Below are 17,638 nucleotides of genomic sequence, written 5' to 3' on the forward strand. Positions count from 1 at the left end.
ATGTGGTGACTGACTGACGGAGTGAGAGTGGGTGAGTGAGTGAGGACATAAAGACAGACGCAGACTGTTGTGGTCGGGGTGTGCACATGCTTGGAGGAGAGGGGGCCGCAAACCAGGGCTCTCTGTCTCTGTCTCGGGACAAAGACAGACTAAGAGCATAGCACTGATTCAGCATTACACCACTACAGTGACCTGTGACCTTTCAGGAAGTTCACTTGTAGTTTGTAAAGATAGTCACCTACGGGCAAGGAAGACCAGATCAAGTATCACCATCCCTGTTGATTGTCAGGCAGGTTTACGCAAAACCACTTATTTTCAAACCCACTTTACACATCATGGTAGTATTTGACATCAATGAATGGCCACCTGTGTATGACAATGCTACAGTTACACACTCTGGTCATGGCCTTCAATAATCAAATGAAACAGCCACATCCTAGAAACAACAAGAGGCTAATTCATCTCATTAAAGAGAATTAGTGGATCTTTTACCCACCAGGCCCCAACCCCAAATCCTCCCCAGAGCTCCCCAATCGCTCCCCTCCATCGCAACCCTTGTCCTGCTCTCCCTGCTCTTCCTGTAGGATCAGATATTTGAAAAATGAACCTGGATGCAGCCAGCAAAAACCACATGGCCTCCTCGAAAAACCACACAAGACAAATAGATATAATTAGACAATGTCCCAGGGTTATTTTTCTTTGCAAATATTTCACAAACCCTCTTTCTCCCCCTTTCCTCAGCCCCCATCTGTTTTGTATTACTGGGCCCAACAAAGCCCCATGTCCATAGTCCATTGTGTTGGGTTGTGTTGGGCTTTGTGTTCTGGGCCTGGGGAGTGTTCTCGGGGCACCGGGGAGAGTGTTTTGAAGGACAGTCGAGCGGTGTGAGAGAGCGAGTGGGGGCGGAGGGGATAGGTTAGAAGTCAGAGGCGCATAAACCATTGCCACATGCCCCTCGAACTGTGGGCTGACTCCTATTTCCTGCCTTCAAACATAGGAGGGAAGCAGCAAAAACAGAGCCAGGGAGAGCCTTGTGTTTTCCTGCTCCCCAGCAGTCACATATGGACTAGACTAGAGCAACCTGCTCTAGAGAGAAGCTTGATACGAACAGCTGGCTCAGCTGTGGCCAAGTAATACGCCTCAGAATGACTTCACAGTACCTTTAGTTACATTGTGCTGCCTTCACCTTGCTTCTCTTTGCCCCTTTGCTGTTGGTAACCTTGACATCCATTGCGACCTTGCCAATGCACTAGAATGTCAGCGCCGAGGGAAGCGTTGCTATAGAGTGTAGAGTGCATCTGTCTTGGATGACAGCGCCATTCACAGATCATTGCGAAGGTCAAAAGTTGCCATGTGTCGTGTCTTCAAAAGTGTGCGTGTTGAAAGAAGGATAAAATGCAGACTCGTGTCTGCTTCTCGGATGAGGATTTGACTTTGACGTTTAATGTTGGCGCCCTTCCCATTTTGAAAATGTCTTTCACGCGTGTATGTAAATGATCCGGCACCGGCAACAACAAGAACAAAAATTGTGTAGCGTCCGCTACACGTCAGACATGATGAAGTTCAAACAAGTCAATCGAATTGTAGGCTTATGTCCTATTTCTTGTCGGTGTTGTACAATTGCATGTCTTGATGAGGCTATGCCATTGCTAACCCTACTTAACAGTTATAGGCTAGTTTGATGCCAGATGAACCTGGCCTACAACAAGCTGATGTCACTAGTTTATGTCACACTTGTCATGTGGTTTCCATGGCCTGGTCAACAGTGTAAGTGTAGGCAGATCCCTAACGCTGGGTCCTGGTGTCACATACCAGGCCTATATACACCTAACAGGATGACAAGCTAGAGACAGAGGGAGACTGTGGTGCTAGACCTCCCAATGGTAACCAATCGTCACCTGAGCCAACTCTGTACTGTACTCATCTACTCAAACTTCTCCAAATACAGGGGCCTCCCGAGCGGCGCAGCGGTCGCAGTGCTAGCTGAGTCCCTACAGACCCGGGTTCGATCCCAGGCTGTGTTGCAGCCCAGCAGGGGAGTGTTCGGCCGGCCGGGTTGTTCTTGTCCCATTGTGCTCTAGTGACTCCTGTGGCGGGACGGCGCAACGCACGCCAACACAGTCGCCAGGTATACAGTGTTTCCTCCGACACATTGGGGTGGCTGGCTGGCGGGTTAAGCATGCATTGTGTCAAGGAGCAGTGCGGCTTGGCGGGGTTGCGTTTCGGGGGACGCACGGCTCTCGACCTTCGCCTCTCCCGAGTCCGTATGGGAGTTGCATCGATGGTACAAGACTGTAACTACCAATTGGGGAAAAAAACGTTTTTTAAATTATAATATTAAAAAAAACACTTCTCCAAATATGGACAGCACAAATGGGGGAAAATAGGAACGAGAGCCAGATGAAACACTTTGTTGCATTTTGTGAAGATTTGGCCTCTTTGTTTGCTTCAAGGTCTGTGTCTTTGTGACCCATCCTCCCAGGACTGTAGAGGTACATTATAATCGTCTAATGTGTGCTGACATTTCACTGACTTGAAAAAGAAAACAACTTTGAAAATAGATGACTTGATTCATTTCCCATCATTAGAGCTGTATTCATAATGAATGTGTGTGTGGAGGGAGTGTGGTGGCAGGGGCCACTGGTATGTCTGTCTCCGTTGGTGCATTTATTAAAAAGTCTAGTCTAATTATGTCAGGGAAGTTTGTTGCACATAAACAAAACGCAGACGACGATCAGCTCCCCTGACTCTCTCACCCCACCGCCACGGGCTCTGAACTACAAGTCACAGACTTGGAGTCAGTGATATGGGATTCTGCACCTCCAGGAGAATGGAAGAAAACACGCTGTGTGTGTGTGTGTTTGTGCATGCGTGCGTGTGTGTGCTCCTCCATGTGCATGCACACACGCATACAGATGTGGGATCATAATTTGAGCCAGTTTGCTACGGCAGGAAAAGAATCCTACAGCAACAGGAAATGTGAGTTACAATGTGAATTATAATTAATTTTCGCAAGGAAATATCGAGTCTGACATTTCAAAGTGGAAATGTCAAACTTTTAGAAGCCCTTTTAAACCTCAATTACACTACAAGTTTGAAATGTTCTGCATTGCGGGAAAGTTCTCCTGAAACAGGGTGATCAAATTAAGATACTGCATCTGTAAGGTTAGGATTGAATGGTTTCTCATTCATCATCGGTGGCCCCTCTCTGGATTTGGGTCTTTACTGGGGACGGTGGGCCTGTATTTCTGTTTGCCATTGGAATGACTCTGCTCCAACGTCTGTCAAACAGCCTAAGTCCTTATAGTGGTGTAGAGGGAGCGCATATAAAAAGCAAGCGTTTTGAGGCTTCCGTTCTGTGTTTGGTTGATCTGGACTGTGCTGTTCCAACTGTAAGTCCTGCACGGGGGGGATAATGTTCTAATTGACCTAATGGGTGTTCCTGATGGATCATTAGATCATCGGAAGTGCTTATCGACCTCTCCTCATGACGACATCAAACGTCGCCTGCTTTAGATTGAATCTGTTGGAGAGAACGACACACACACACAAACAGCAGCGCGGTATATGCCAGTTCAGTTGGATATGTGTGTGTGTGTGTGTGTGTTGCTCTCTCCACAACAGATCATTTAGTCCAATCTAAAGCATATGGTGCAGTGCCACTCAGCAGCAGAACCTTATGGAGCAGAGGAATGCTCCATTTCATATCTGAGACAAACTGCATTGAGCCCTGCTGGGTGTACTGTACATGAAAGGCCTGTGTTTCAGCGTGAGGGGCAAACATTCTGACGTCAATTCCCTCACTGGGATTTTACAGCCACAAGATTTTGAGGGCTGGTTTCTCTGCTGGAGTTTTTAAAATGGTTTTTATGTATGTTTATTTGTGTGTATTTGCACTTTGCACTAATACTGCGAGTGCATATGTCCATACTGTGTGTGTGTGTGTGTGTGTATCTGTGTGAGTGAAAGTGTGCGTATCTGTGTGTGTGTGTGTGTGTGTGTGTGTGTGTGTGCGCTAGTGATGCGTGGGTCAGCAGGTTCACCTGCACCAACCTGCAATTGCTAATAAACCGCAACCCCTCCAGACTATACGTGATAAAGTGTCAAATCTGAAGCGGGCACCCGACCCTAACCCGCAGATATAGACAATGGGCTGTGCAGTCAGAGACGGCGGAACAATTTTTTGACAGGGGGTGTGGGATTTATTTTAAGCCTAATTTAGATATTTCTTGCTTATAATTTGCATTTTGGTACGCTATTTGTTAGTCAGTGTAATCATAATTAGATACATGCAGTTTCTCTCTAGTCATTACTTGCCCTAGAAGACGAAATAAATCCTTGCTCATAAGAATGTCATAAATCGATAGCATAAATGCTTCAACATCTGTAAAGTTTTCCTCTTTCATCTCCGCTTCTCTCACAGAGCAAAGACTTTTTCCGTGCAAAGATTTCCCAATGACATCAGTTTGACCTTGTTTTAAGGAGATGAAAAGCTGTGAAAAACGACATGTTTTTTGATAAGATTTCAGTTCGGCTTGGATGCATATTCTATGTGGTTGAAATACTAAATGGGCTTCTATGACGCTGCTAAAAGAGACCACCTTTACAGACGGTCCCTAAACACGCGTTCACTCTCTCAAGATGCATGTTTTCTCTTCGCTCCTGTTCGTGAGTCAAAATGCACGTTTTGTCTATCGTTTCACAGCGAGAAATGCTTCATTCTGCAGGGGTTAATATATTAGGCGAGAGGTGAGAGGTTATAGACCAACAGTCCGTGTCCAGATTCCACTTGCTATTCCATTCAACCCGTCTGAATAGTACAGTTCCCTTGACATGTTTGAAGTCCCCCGTCTTGGGACTGTCGAATTTGTATGGCGCCTCACAATCACCACACGTTAGCGTAGCCGGCCCTGCTATCATCCTCTTTTGAATCCATTTCACCAAATCTTTCCCAAACATTACTGTTCTGGCCCTCCCTTGTATTTTCTATTTCAAACTCTCCGTTTCACCGATTTTTGCCTCTGTGGAACCAAGTTAACTTTTTCTGCCCAAGTTCCCAAATGTGTTTGGCAAGTGGCGTGCATTTGGCACGCGTAGGCTGTAGTTAGGCCCTGAAGCTTAGGCTTTAGCCAGATTCAAATAATGAAAGAAAAACCTCAATGTAGCCTATAGATATGAACTGCACAAGAATTACACATGCATTTCATTGTTGTCTCTTTTATCCAACCCACCCGCCATTCATCCACACAATATTTCATGACCCTTAACCCGCCCGCCCCGTGGCTATGAGTCAACCCGCGCATCACTGGTGTGTGCGTGCCCTGCATCTGCGCAAGTTTGTTTGTGTGTGTGTGTGTGTGTGTTTGCTGTGTGTTGATCCCCGTACTGCTGAGCTTGCCTTTCCTATAAGTGTCTGGAGCAGTTCTCTCTATGTGGGAAGACATGGAGGCGACACTCATTAGAATGTTGGGAGCTCGGTAAGAGTCTGTCGAGGAAAGACAACCTACGGTGACATTGGAGAGCGCTCCATATACGCACAGCCAAGTTAGGTTGACTGAACTCCGCATTGTGAATCGGAGGGCGACGACGTTCCTGCAAATTCACTTCATCACAAGTCGAAGCATTTAAAAAGGGAGACGTGAATAGGATATGCCTCGTTGTATGTGTCGTCTATGCTCTCGTTTTTGTCTGAGAGGAATTGCCGTAGGGTGGGACACTAGATGAGCCATTTTGAACTCTATAGAGACAGTTAGTTCTGAACTGACTTAAGGCTTTGAGAAGGAGGGAGGTCACCATCTATAAAGATGGCATCTCACATGATATTATTCTTCCCTAACAGACACATCATAAAAAAAACCTAAGCCTATTCCACGGCAGTCAGGATGAGTGTGAAACTCTGGTGACCGCTCGCTGCTGTGCTTAAATTGCCCCCCCCCCCTTTTTTTGTGGCGCACAATAAAATTGAAATGTCATATAAAACGTGACAGGATGCTAATTTAAGGCTCCCAGGGGGCATTTGAAACAGTTCTTGTTGATTCTGTAACAGCAGACAGCCCGTAATCCCCCTCTTCCACCTCCGAAACAACGGCAGTAAAGATTCAAGCTGCTAAATGCTTTCAGGGTGACACCATTTCCAGCCAAGGCTCAGAATTAGCAACGGCAGAACAGCACAGATATAACAACAAATCAAGAGTCGACTACGTGGGTTTGGCTCGCTCATATTTCTTTCGTTTTAACAAGAGATTCAGCAAAATACGCAGTGTAACTTCAGTCATCACAAAATACCGAACGGTTTCAGAGTAAAAGCACCACGGAGCTACATGGGAGTGCACTTGGGATAAATGCAGCTGGGTTGTTTCATGAAAAGAGTGCCCTTTTAATTCAAAATTCTGCGCCAATATTGAATTTGAAAACCCTGCTGCAATAAATTAAGTGCATTTTAATATAGACCACACGGCCACTTCAATGTATATTATATGAATAAAAGAAGTGCCAAAATTCAGCTTAACCCCAACATGTCTCAAAGTCTTTTAACATCATTGTGTAAAGCCATCATTCTTTTTGTTGCTTTGACCAAGTCGTATCTGAAGCCTATTATTTATTTCCTGTGATTAGTGATTCATTGTATGTCTGTCCCTCGTGTTAAGATCAACCCTGTCATGTGAGCTGAACTCTCGTTTCAGATGGTGAAATTATTCCTTTTTATATTTTTTTCTCCCCCTAAATAAATATTGAACATCTAATAGTCACATCAGAGTGTAAAAGTAGGCGAGCTGGTTCTACGCTTTTTGGCAATTTTTTGGTGTTTTGTGGTGGAAAACCTTCACCCATAGATAAACAGGCTAGACACGTTTTAACAATTACATTTTATTTTTTATTTTTTGTGAAGGTTGCATTCAATTGTCCCTCCCTGTTACACACAAGGTTCCAATTCCCCTGTCACAAGGGGATTTATGGCTGATTTAAGATGAAATCGTCAACCCTGTTACGGTCAACCCTGTTAGAGTCAACCCTGTTACTTTATTTGGCACTTAATAGGCACTTACTATAGTAAATTGAACATGTGGTCTTTATAACAGAATGTTAAAATTAGGGGAAATAAAAGTTGCACTTCTCAAAAGTCAACGAATTGTTGGAATGACCCAGCTCTTATATCAAAATGCTAGAACAAATCTTTAGAATTTCATAAAACTGATATAAACACTGATAACAAATCTAGTTCCTAGCCACCGGCACTGTTTACCAAAGTTCCTCCCTAGATAAAAAAATAATAAAAAAAGGATTGAAGTTGAGCAGCTCATCTGTAGGACATGAGTATTACCCAAGACAGTTTTGGAGGGATGCCTAAACAGGATGCAGTTATCTTATCCATCTAGTTTATAAACAAAAACACATGGATCTCATAAACAGGACCCTACAGTGCCCATGAGACATACTGGTTTATACAGTACAGTACCTCTCGCACCATTCTACAATCCAACCGGAAGGGGGAAGCTGCAGGATCAAACCTGATGGCTTGCGGCCCCAAGCTAATGCTATGTCTGATAACCATTGGTTCACTATTAATCCCTGAAGGTCAGTGATCTATGCTCATGGCCAGACCGCGACCACACTGTACCAGCGGTCCTCATAGAGGACATGTCTCCTATTAGGAGACATGTCCCAACTTCAGCTCCCTCCGACCAGCTAGAGATAGCACTGTGCTGCTGGCACCTCGCCAGCACGACGTAAGAGGCAGATGTTTCGTTTTGAAAGCAGCAGTGTTAATACATGATTTATTTCACAAGTAATCCTTGGGTGAATATGGAGAATACATCTCTGTTTTTCCCTCCCTCTCTTTTCACAACCACATAAATATCTGGTTAACCGGGCCCCGAGATGCTCTGCACGTTCTCCCCTATCATCTAGTGGCGCTCGCAGACACAAAGGGTCTTGGGAAGGCATGCAGGAGCGCTCAGTTCTCTAACGGGGGGTTGTGGTGTGTGTGTGTGTGTATGTATGTATCTATGTGAGTGTGTGGGGTGTTGCTTCGAAGGAGCCAAAGTCAAACTCCAGTTAACTGTGGCAGCTGAAGGTGGACTATGCAGACACTCTCTCATTCTATTGAGGCTTTTCACCCAGCCTGTTCCCATGGCGAGGGTTGCCGAGATGCCCGAGGATAAATGTACACATAAGTGGAGGTGGAGGAGGCTTATTTTCAGGTTGACCTCTACGTCCCATGGCTCCATCCTAAAAAGCCTATGTGTGTGTGTGTGTGTGTGTGTGTGTGTGTGTGCGTGCACTTCTAATGGGGCCGGGGGTAGTGCTGCCATGATCACCTTTCCAATCTCCCACCCACCAGCCTCTCCATCAGAGAGACTCAAGGTCGGGCACAACAGCCTACGGAAACCTCCTCCACCATCCAAGACCCTCACTCTGCCATGCTTCCCCCTGCCTGCCCTCACCCCTGCCCTCCTGTCCCCCTACTCTCCTTCCCCTGTCCTCTCCAGGTTCCCGGGTGGCAGCGGGTGATGAATGGGACACCGATACTCTTCTCGTTTGTTGGCCTGGTTCAGCCCGCTGCCCTCTCCATCTCCAAAAAACAAGGCTGTCACATTCACAACAGCCCCAGCACAACTCTACTCTCAAACTTACGTTGTTTTCTGAGAACCCGGGTTAAAGGCACAGGCAATTCAGGGATTTATAAGTGATGTACAGTCAATAATAAAAGGTTATATATCCAATATGTACACTAGCACAAATACCATCTGTGTTTTTCAATCCTGGTTCGAGACAAGCCACAGGGTCTGCAATGGTTTCAATTAAACCAATTCAATTCATTCCTTCATAGGGCACATGCCTTCAAACATTGGGACACTCTTTCCCTGTCACAATACACTGTGGTGAAACAAGGTAATTTGACAGAGTAAGTCGTGCTGATAGTTAATTTTCTCTGATTCATCAACTTGCTTTACAAAATCCAGGCCAATTTATTCAGTCTTCATAACACCTGAAATGTCATTACATATTCATGTGCGGAGATAAAACAAGAGACCGGGACAATTGGAAAATTCCCGTATTTAAAAAAAAAACTTGTTTTAGAAAAAAGTGATGGGATCGTACCTTCAAAAGCAGCATAAAATATGTATCCTCAACACTCATTACACATTTATGACTCTTGTTAAAAGAAAAGGTAGCAACTGCCTCTTCCCATGTTTGACTTTGAGACACAGACGCAGCCGCTATCATGTGATGTGCTCCAGATTCCAGCCAATCAGAGGGCGGATAGAAGAGCTCCATGTCTGTCAACAGTGCCAACATTCTACCCTGACAGACCTCTGATACTCTGACAGAAGGCAACTTTCACTGGTTTACAAGTGCAGATCTGCTTTAACCGAGGCTGCAGGGGGCTGGTGGCATTTCTCTTCCATATAATGTCCATCAGAGTCAAGACGTCTGGATCGTCTGGTTGTGAATGTGTAGCTGATTCAACTAGAAGGCCGTGACAGGTAGGTAGCAGTGGTATCCTGAGGACAGGGGGATAGGGCCTTCTTGGCTTAGCGACGGTGAATCTCTAAGTACAGGGGACGGGCACACACACACACACACACACACACACACACACACACACACACACACACACACACACGCGCGCGCACATACCCACACACACACACACACACACACACACACACACACACACACACACACACACACACACACACACACACACACACACACACACACACACACATACACACACACACACACACACGCGCACATACCCACAACAATGGCTCACCCATACAGCTAGCAAAGCGTTCCCAGATGGTGTAATGGTGTAACTATTAGATAGGGGACATGAAGCCCTCTTAGCAACTGTTATCTGTGAATGGTCATCTGACACCTGAGACTCGTCATATGGAGAACAGAAAAGGTCCATGGGCTTACACAATGATCGCTGCATGATGAGCTTGGGTTTAACTTCCCATTACAGAGGATCTTGTCTCTTCCCGTCTGTCTTTCCTTATTGGGATGGATCCTACCCCCCCCCCACACACACACACATTCTTATCCCAAAAAGGAACTGGGATGGGCGGTGTCGGGGGTGACAATAGCGCGGTGTGTTACGGAGCGAGCGTGCCAATGAAACGAGGACAGGGACTGGCAGGAGAGCCTGCAGGCGAAGCGGCTGGACAGACAGACGATGAGCCATATAAGCCAGACAGGGACACCGGGAAGACCGGAGCGGGGCCACACTTACCACCATCACCCGTATCCACTCAAAGTGCCAGGAAGCCAACATATCCACAAGGATATGGCTTTCAGGCAGTCGGCCGTCATCCGAATGGCCGGGCCTAGGCACCTTGTGGGTCAGAATAGATTAAAATGTTGTTGTTTTTTAAACCAGGGACACAAAGGAAAGGGTTAAAACAAGGCTGAGCAGCAGAGCAGAGGAACAGATATCTGGGGGAACGGGAGAGAAAGAAAGAGAGAGAGAGCGAGAGAGAGAGAGAGAGAGAGAGAGAGAGAGAGAGAGAGAGAGAGAGAGAGAGAGAGAGAGAGAGAGAGAGAAGAGAGAGAGAGAGAGAGAGAGAGAGAGAAAGAAAGAGAGAGAGAGAGAGACAGAGAGAGGAAAATAATCCACCTGATGTGTTAGAAAAAAATGGCAAACAATGTGGCACACTTTGCTTTGCAAGACAATACTCCTCCACACTTTTCTCCCCACCTTTTTGTTCTTTCACTCTTTATTAGCCAAACATGATTAAAATGCAGTTCCGAGGAGCGTCTCCCAGAAAGAAATAGGCAAAAAAGTAAAAAGCACCTCTTTTTTTTTAACAGCGTGAAGCTTTTCATCCTTCACAGGCGGGGAGAAGAAAAGAACTCAGAAGCAGCTCAAAAGTTCTCTTTATTTTATTCTCCTCCGCACTTAAAAAAAACAACCTAACTTGTTACCTGAGGACATGCATGGCGAATCACAAGCTCAATAGCCCCAGAACAACTTTTCAGTCACACTTTTTAGAGTATTAAAAGTAATCCCCCCCGCGCACTCTTTAGTCCAATTACATCGGAGCAAGCAGCTATCGGCGGATCGGCGCGGCGCAGTGCGGAGCTGGGGCTCCGGCGGCTCCTGCGCTCCATGTGCTATCTGCAGATAAGCACCGTCTCCCTCCACGCCCAGATCCACATTGTCACAATGCTGCCTGTACCAGGATCAGATCTTACAGCATTACACACTGCTGAGAGGTTACCTGTGTTTTCCCCTCTAATGTCACCGCGATAGGAAAACAGAGAGAGGCAGATAGAGAGGGAGAGAGAGAGAGAGAGAAAGAGAAGGAAAGGGAATGACGGAAAGACGGCTCCGAAACAGGACAGAAACAGTGAAGGTAGAAGAATGAGGAAAAAGGGAGATAGTCGGAGAAGAGGAAGAGCGAGAGGGGTAGCGATGGCTGTGAAATGGGGTGTAGCGTATTAAGGTTGCTGCTGTTAGGCCCAGGGGTCAGGAGAACGCGAAGTGTGTTGCTACGGCGCCATGGGCGTCGACGAAGCAACACAGCAACGGTTAATACCCAGACACCTGCCAGGCCATCGATAAACACAGAGCTGCTATCAGGTCGCCACAGCTGCCTAGAACCCCCATGATATCCTCCATTACTGACTCCACATGGTAACGGCGGGGAGATTAGCAACTTTTTTTTTTATTAGCAGATAGTATCTCCATATACTCGCCTTAACAGCATAGCAGTGATATCACTTGATATTTTCTCTCTCTCTCTCTCTCTCTCTCTCTCTCTCTCTCTCTCTCTCTCTCTCTCTCTCTCTCGTGTCATTAATTGTCAGGCGGAACTCAATGAAAGCTTCCCCGAAAAATGCCATACAGCATGAATAACACAAACAGTGTTTTTTCCCAAATTATACTGAACAATGTGCCAGTGTGTTCCCAGTGTGAGCATGAGTGTGCGTGCTCTGCGGAGAACATGTGTGTGTGTGTGTGTGTGTGTGTGTCCTTCGCCTACAGGGAGAGGGGATGGTAAAAAGCCTGCCTCAGCAATACAGAGGAGAAGGATAAGGAGATATGACTAGAGAGAGGGAGAGTGGGGTACTGTCAGCTCTTCATCTCTTTTCAAGAGATCCTTACTCGAACTTAGAATATCCATCACACCTGAGTCCACATGAATGTTCGAATGACGAGTAGCGAAATGTCTATGTGTTATTCACAGTACAGTAATGCCTAGGAAGCATACTGGGAAATGGGACAGACTTGTGCTTAACAAATCAGGGCTGCTTCGCTGTACTAAGTTGTTGAGTCGACATAATCGAAAACAAAGAATGAACAACAACAAACAATGCTTCTCTATACTGTCTAGAGTCTCTACCAGCACCTCATCAGGGCACCTCACTGGAACATGTGATGCAGTCAAAGTGTCCCTGGTGTTTCTAAGCCAGCGTACATAACGCACGTACAGCCCTGTGTGGGTACCAACGCTCAAACTACTCTAGAGGACATAGACAATAAACCCAGCATCAGACAGAGAGGGACAGGACGGAACGAGAAAGTGAAAGGGAGGGAGGGAGAGGGAGAGACAGAGCGCGAGAGAAAAGAGAGACTAACTGAGAGCGAGGGAAGAGGAAAGGGAGGTGGAAGAGGGAAAGAGAGAGAGAGAGGGAGAAGGCTGACATCTGTAGTAGGTGTAAAGAGGCGTGTGGGTGAGGTGTGTGTGTGTGTGTGTGTGTGTGTGTGTGTGTGTGTGTGTGTGTGTGTGTGTGTGTGTCTGTGTGTGTGCGTGTGAGCGCGGTAAAGCCGTGAGTGGGACATGATTGCAGTGTGTATCTTATCTGGCTAGCAGTAAGTCCTGAGGCGAGACGAGCGCGACTCCAGTGACCAGCCATGCGTAGTGAGTGTAATCTCAGAGCTTCTTCAGCCCCTCTATCCCGCTCTGTGAGACAGGCTATCACACACAGGGACCCTGGAGGTGATAACTTTACTCCAGCTCTGGACAGCAGGCTGTGTAAGACAAAGCTGCGACATAGATGTCATTCAGTCCCTACAGATGCTACTGGAAAGTCTAGTCTGTCCTGTACTTACACCGAAAGCTCCCATGGCATACATGTACCAACCTGATCTCATAGTTTCACTCCGGAATTTGACGTAATTGGATGAGCGTTGAGTTTTGACCCGTTAATTCCGTGTGGTTACAGGGTTAATTCCGCGTGGTTACAGGGTTAATTCCGCGTGGTTACAGGGTTAATTCCGCATCGTTACAGGGTTTAAAACAGGGTTAAGTTTAGGTATTGATTCCGCGTGGTTAAGGTTAGGGCTATGGTTTGGGGAAGGCTTAAATCAAAATAATAATAATAATAATAATAAAAAGACCTGTTTCCAGTATCATCAACTAGTCTCCCTGCTTGCTAGAGAATTGTGAACGGCAATGGCGCAGTGGCCTAAGCAGTTTTTATTTATTTATTTTTATTTCACCTTTATTTAACCAGGTAGGCCAATTCTCAAGTTCTCATTTACAACTGTGACCTGGCCAAGTTAAAGCAAAGCAGTGCGACAAAAACAACACAGAGTTACACGTGGGATAAACAATCGTACAGTCATTTACACAATAGAAAAATCTATATACAGTGTGTACAAATGGAGTAAGGAGGTAAGACAATAAATAGGCCATAGTAGCGAACTAATTACAATTTAGCAAATTAACACTGGAGTGATAGATGTGCAGATGATGATGTGCAAGTAGAAATACTGGTGTGCAAAAGAGCAGACAAACAAAAGCAAATATGGGGATGAGGTAGGTAGTTGGTTGGATGGGCTATTTACAGATGTGTACAGCTGCAGCGATAGGTAAGCTGCTCTGACAGCTGATGCTTAAAGTTAGTGAGAGAGATATAAGTCTCCAACTTCAGTGATTTATGCAATTCGTTCCAGTCATTGGCAGAAGAGAACTGGAAGGAAAGGCAGCCAAAGTAGGAATAGGCTTTGGGGGTGATCAGTGAAATATACCTGCTGGAGCACGTGCTAAGGGTGGGTGCTGCTATGGTAACCAGTGTGCTGAGATAAGGCGGGGCTTTACCTAGCAAAGACTTATAGATGACCTGGAGCCAGTGGGTTTGGCGACGAATATGAAGCGAGGGCCAGCCAATGAGAGCATACAGGTCGCAGTGGTGGGTAGTATTATGGGGCTTTGGTGACAAAACGGAGGGCAATGTGATAGACTGCATCCAATTTGCTGAGTAGAGTGTTGGAGGCTATTTTGTAAATGACATCGCCGAAGTCAAGGATCAGTAGGATAGTCAGTTTTATGAGGGTATGTTTGGCAGCATGAGTGAAGGAGGCTTTGTTGCGAAATAGGAAGCCAATTCTAGATTTAATTTTGGATTGGAGATGCTTAATGTGAGTCTGGAAGGAGAGTTTACAGTCTAGCCAGACACCTAGGTATTTATAGTTGTCCACATATTCTAAGTCGAACCGTCCAGAGTAGTGATGCTAGTCGGGCGGGCAGGTGCGGTTGAAGAGCATGCATTTCGTTTTACTTGCATTTAAGAGCAGTTGGAGGCCATGGAAGGAGAGTTGTATGGCATTGAAGCTCGTTTGGAGGTTAGTTAACAAAGTGTCCAAAGAGGGGCCAGAAGTATACAGAATGGTGTCGTCAAGAGCGTCATCATTGATGTAGACAGAGAAAAGAGTCGGTCCCAGGAATTGAACCCTGTGGCACCCACATAGAGACTGCCAGAGGTCCGGACAACAGGCCCCCTGATTTGACACACTGAACTCTCTGAGAAGTAGTTAGTGAACCAGGTGAGGCAGTCATTCGAGAAACCAAGACTGTTGAGTCTGCCGATAAGAATATGGTGATTGACAGAGTCGAAAGCCTTGGCCAGGTCGATGAAGATGGCTGCACCGTACTGTCTTTTATCGACGGCGGTTATGATATCGGTTAGGATCTTGAGCGTGGCTGAGGTGCACACATGACCGGCTCGGAAACCAGATTGCATAGCGGAGAAGGTACGGTGGGATTCGAAATGGTCGGTGATCTGTTTGTTAACTTGGCGTTCGAAGACTTAAGAAAGCCTTTCTGCCTTTCTAAAGCAGAGCAGGATGGATATCAGCCTGTAACAGTCTGGGTCTAGAGTGTCTCCCCCTTTGAAGAGGGGTATGACCGCGGCCACTTTCCAATCTTTAGGAATCTCAGACGATACAAAAGAGAGGTTGAACAGACTAGTAATAATAGGGGTTGCAACCATGGCGGCAGATAAGTTGCTCTCTGGCTTGAGCCCAGTGCTGTGCCATCGTTATGTTTTGGAGGAGGAGTGCCGGCGAAGGCACATTTCCACGTCCTCAGCACCTTTTCAAATGCTCGAAATCCACGGCTCTTTCCTGTCACCAGCCTGACATGTACACTCTTACAGAAAAAGGTGCTATCTAGAACCTAAAAGGGTTCTCCAGCTGTCCCCATAGGAGAACCCTCTGCAGTATTTATGCTGCAGTAGTTTATGTGTCGGGGGGCTAGGGTCAGTTTGTTATATCTGGAGTACTTCTCCTGTCCTATTCGGTGTCCTTTGTGAATCTAATTGTGCGTTCTCTAATTCTTTCCTTCTCTCTTTCTTTCTCTCTCTCGGAGGACCTGAGCCCTAGGACCATGCCCCAGGACTACCTGACATGATGACTCCTTGCTGTCCCCAGTCCACCTGGCCATGCTGCTGCTCCAGTTTCAACTGGCCTGGGCCCTAGGACCATGTCCCAGGACTACCTGACATGATGACTCCTTGCTGTCCCCAGTCCACCTGGCCATGCTGCTGCTCCAGTTTCACCTGTTCTGCCTTACTATTATTCAACCATGCTGGTCATTTATGAACATTTGAACATCTTTGCCACGTTCTGTTATAATCTCCACCCGGCACAGCCAGAAGAGGACTGGCCACCCCACATATGCTCTCTCTAATTCTCTCTTTCTTTCTCTCTCTCGGAGGTCCTGAGCCCTAGGACCGTGCCCCAGGACTACCTGACATGATGACTCCTTGCTGTCCCCAGTCCACCTGACTGTGCTGCTGCTCCAGTTTCAACTGTTCTGCCTTATTATTATTCGACCATGCTGGTCATTTATGAACATTTGAACATCTTGGTCATGTTCTGTTATAATCTCTACCCGGCACAGCCAGAAGAGGACTGGCCACCCCACATAGCCTGGTTCCTCTCTAGGTTTCTTCCTAGGTTTTGGCCTTTCTAGGGAGTTTTTCCTAGCCACCGTGCTTTTACAACTGCATTGTTTGCTGTTTGGGGTTTTAGGCTGGGTTTCTGTACAGCACTTTGAGATATCAGCTGATGTACGAAGGGCTATATAAATAAATTTGATTTGATTTGATTTGAAGAACCCTTTTTGGTTCCAGGTAAAACCCTATTGGGTTCCATGTAGAACCCTTTCCCCAGGGAGTAGGTGTGTGAGTGTGTCTGTCTGTCAATGTCTGTTAATCATACAGGTCTCTCTCACTCCCTCTCCCTCCCTCTCTCTCACTCCCTCTCTTTCAGGGATGAGTGAGCAGACGGCGGTGTGTGTGTGCCGACGGTGTGTGGTGGCAGAACCATCGCCTGCTGGATCCCCTGTAGCGAGGGCCTGTCTGGAGGATGACAGACAGGCAACAGGCAGGAGCCCAGAGAGACGTGGAGGGAGGGAGGGGTGAGAACCAGTGCCAGCCAAGGTAATGACACCCTCATTAGAATATGGCCACGTTCTGTTAGTGTGTGTTTAGCTCTTCAACTGTAATGCAGGTGTTGACATTGATGACATTGAGACCTTGGTATATCAAGTGTGTGTGTTTGTGTGTGTGCGGGCGTGTGTGCGTGCGTGCGTGCGCACATGTGTGTCTAGTCATTGCCATGAATTTACTGGCTGTGGAAGGGTTCGCAGGAAACACATCTTGAACATCTTTAAGTCCTGCCATCCGCACACACACACACACACACACACACACACACACACACACACACACACACACACACACACACACTGCTATTCACCTGGACCATCTCAACAGGTACTATAACGCTCTATGAAAACTGTCTTCTGCATTGATATCATGTTCTCATCCCACGTGGACAGTTCACAGGCAGGCACGCAGCGCGCTCAAACAAGCACACACCACCAGAGAGAGAAGAGGAGGAGGAGGAAGAAGCAGCGCAGAGTTAAGCTTCATTCTTCTTTTCCCCTTCAGGTGCCCGCTTGGGTTTAACAACTGAGCCGTCCCCATCAATTAGCCTGGACTTTGGACTTTCATTGAGAGTAAGTGACTAATATCAGCGTTGGCTAAGAAGAAAGACACTTTTCACGATTGCCCAACAATCTGTTAAGTGGATACACATGTGGCGGCCTCGGCGAAGCCTGCAAGGGGTCCTCTCCCCAATAAAAAACAGGTGCTCCACTTTTTTGCCATGTAATACCCCATTTAGCCCCCGGAGCAAAGGTTATCCAGCTAATAGCTGCCTTGTGGTGCACAGGGAAGAGCAGCACACACGGCCAGAACTGAACATCTGGAACGGATTGCACATACTTGCAACATATGCTTCAGGTTCAATTAAAATGAGGCCTTGGCACATTTATTAATCTTTTTTTTCTACCTTTGTGCCGTGAAAAAGGCCTCCTCTGACCTGACCTTAATA

At 46.5% G+C, this 17,638-nt stretch overlaps 1 protein-coding gene across 7 annotated transcripts in view; it reads right to left on the bottom strand.

The window, feature by feature from the left end:
* The window catches only part of mctp1a (multiple C2 domains, transmembrane 1a), a 261,687-nt gene that overhangs the window by 11,652 nt on the left and 232,397 nt on the right, over positions 1 to 17,638 (bottom strand). For 3 of the 7 annotated variants that reach the window (XM_065026496.1, XM_065026498.1, XM_065026497.1), the window contains one exon: positions 10,244 to 10,345. The exons of 2 other annotated variants lie outside the window; for them this stretch is intronic. In XM_065026496.1, the coding sequence (XP_064882568.1) occupies positions 10,244 to 10,345 (102 nt within the window). Of the gene's footprint in view, positions 1 to 6,016; positions 9,528 to 10,243; positions 10,346 to 17,638 lie in introns of those variants that run through there. 2 more of the 7 variants (XM_029677422.2, XM_029677421.2) reach the window with 2 other exon arrangements.

Source organism: Oncorhynchus nerka, linkage group LG13, assembly GCF_034236695.1.
Source record: "Oncorhynchus nerka isolate Pitt River linkage group LG13, Oner_Uvic_2.0, whole genome shotgun sequence".
NCBI classification, from domain to species: domain Eukaryota; kingdom Metazoa; phylum Chordata; class Actinopteri; order Salmoniformes; family Salmonidae; genus Oncorhynchus; species Oncorhynchus nerka.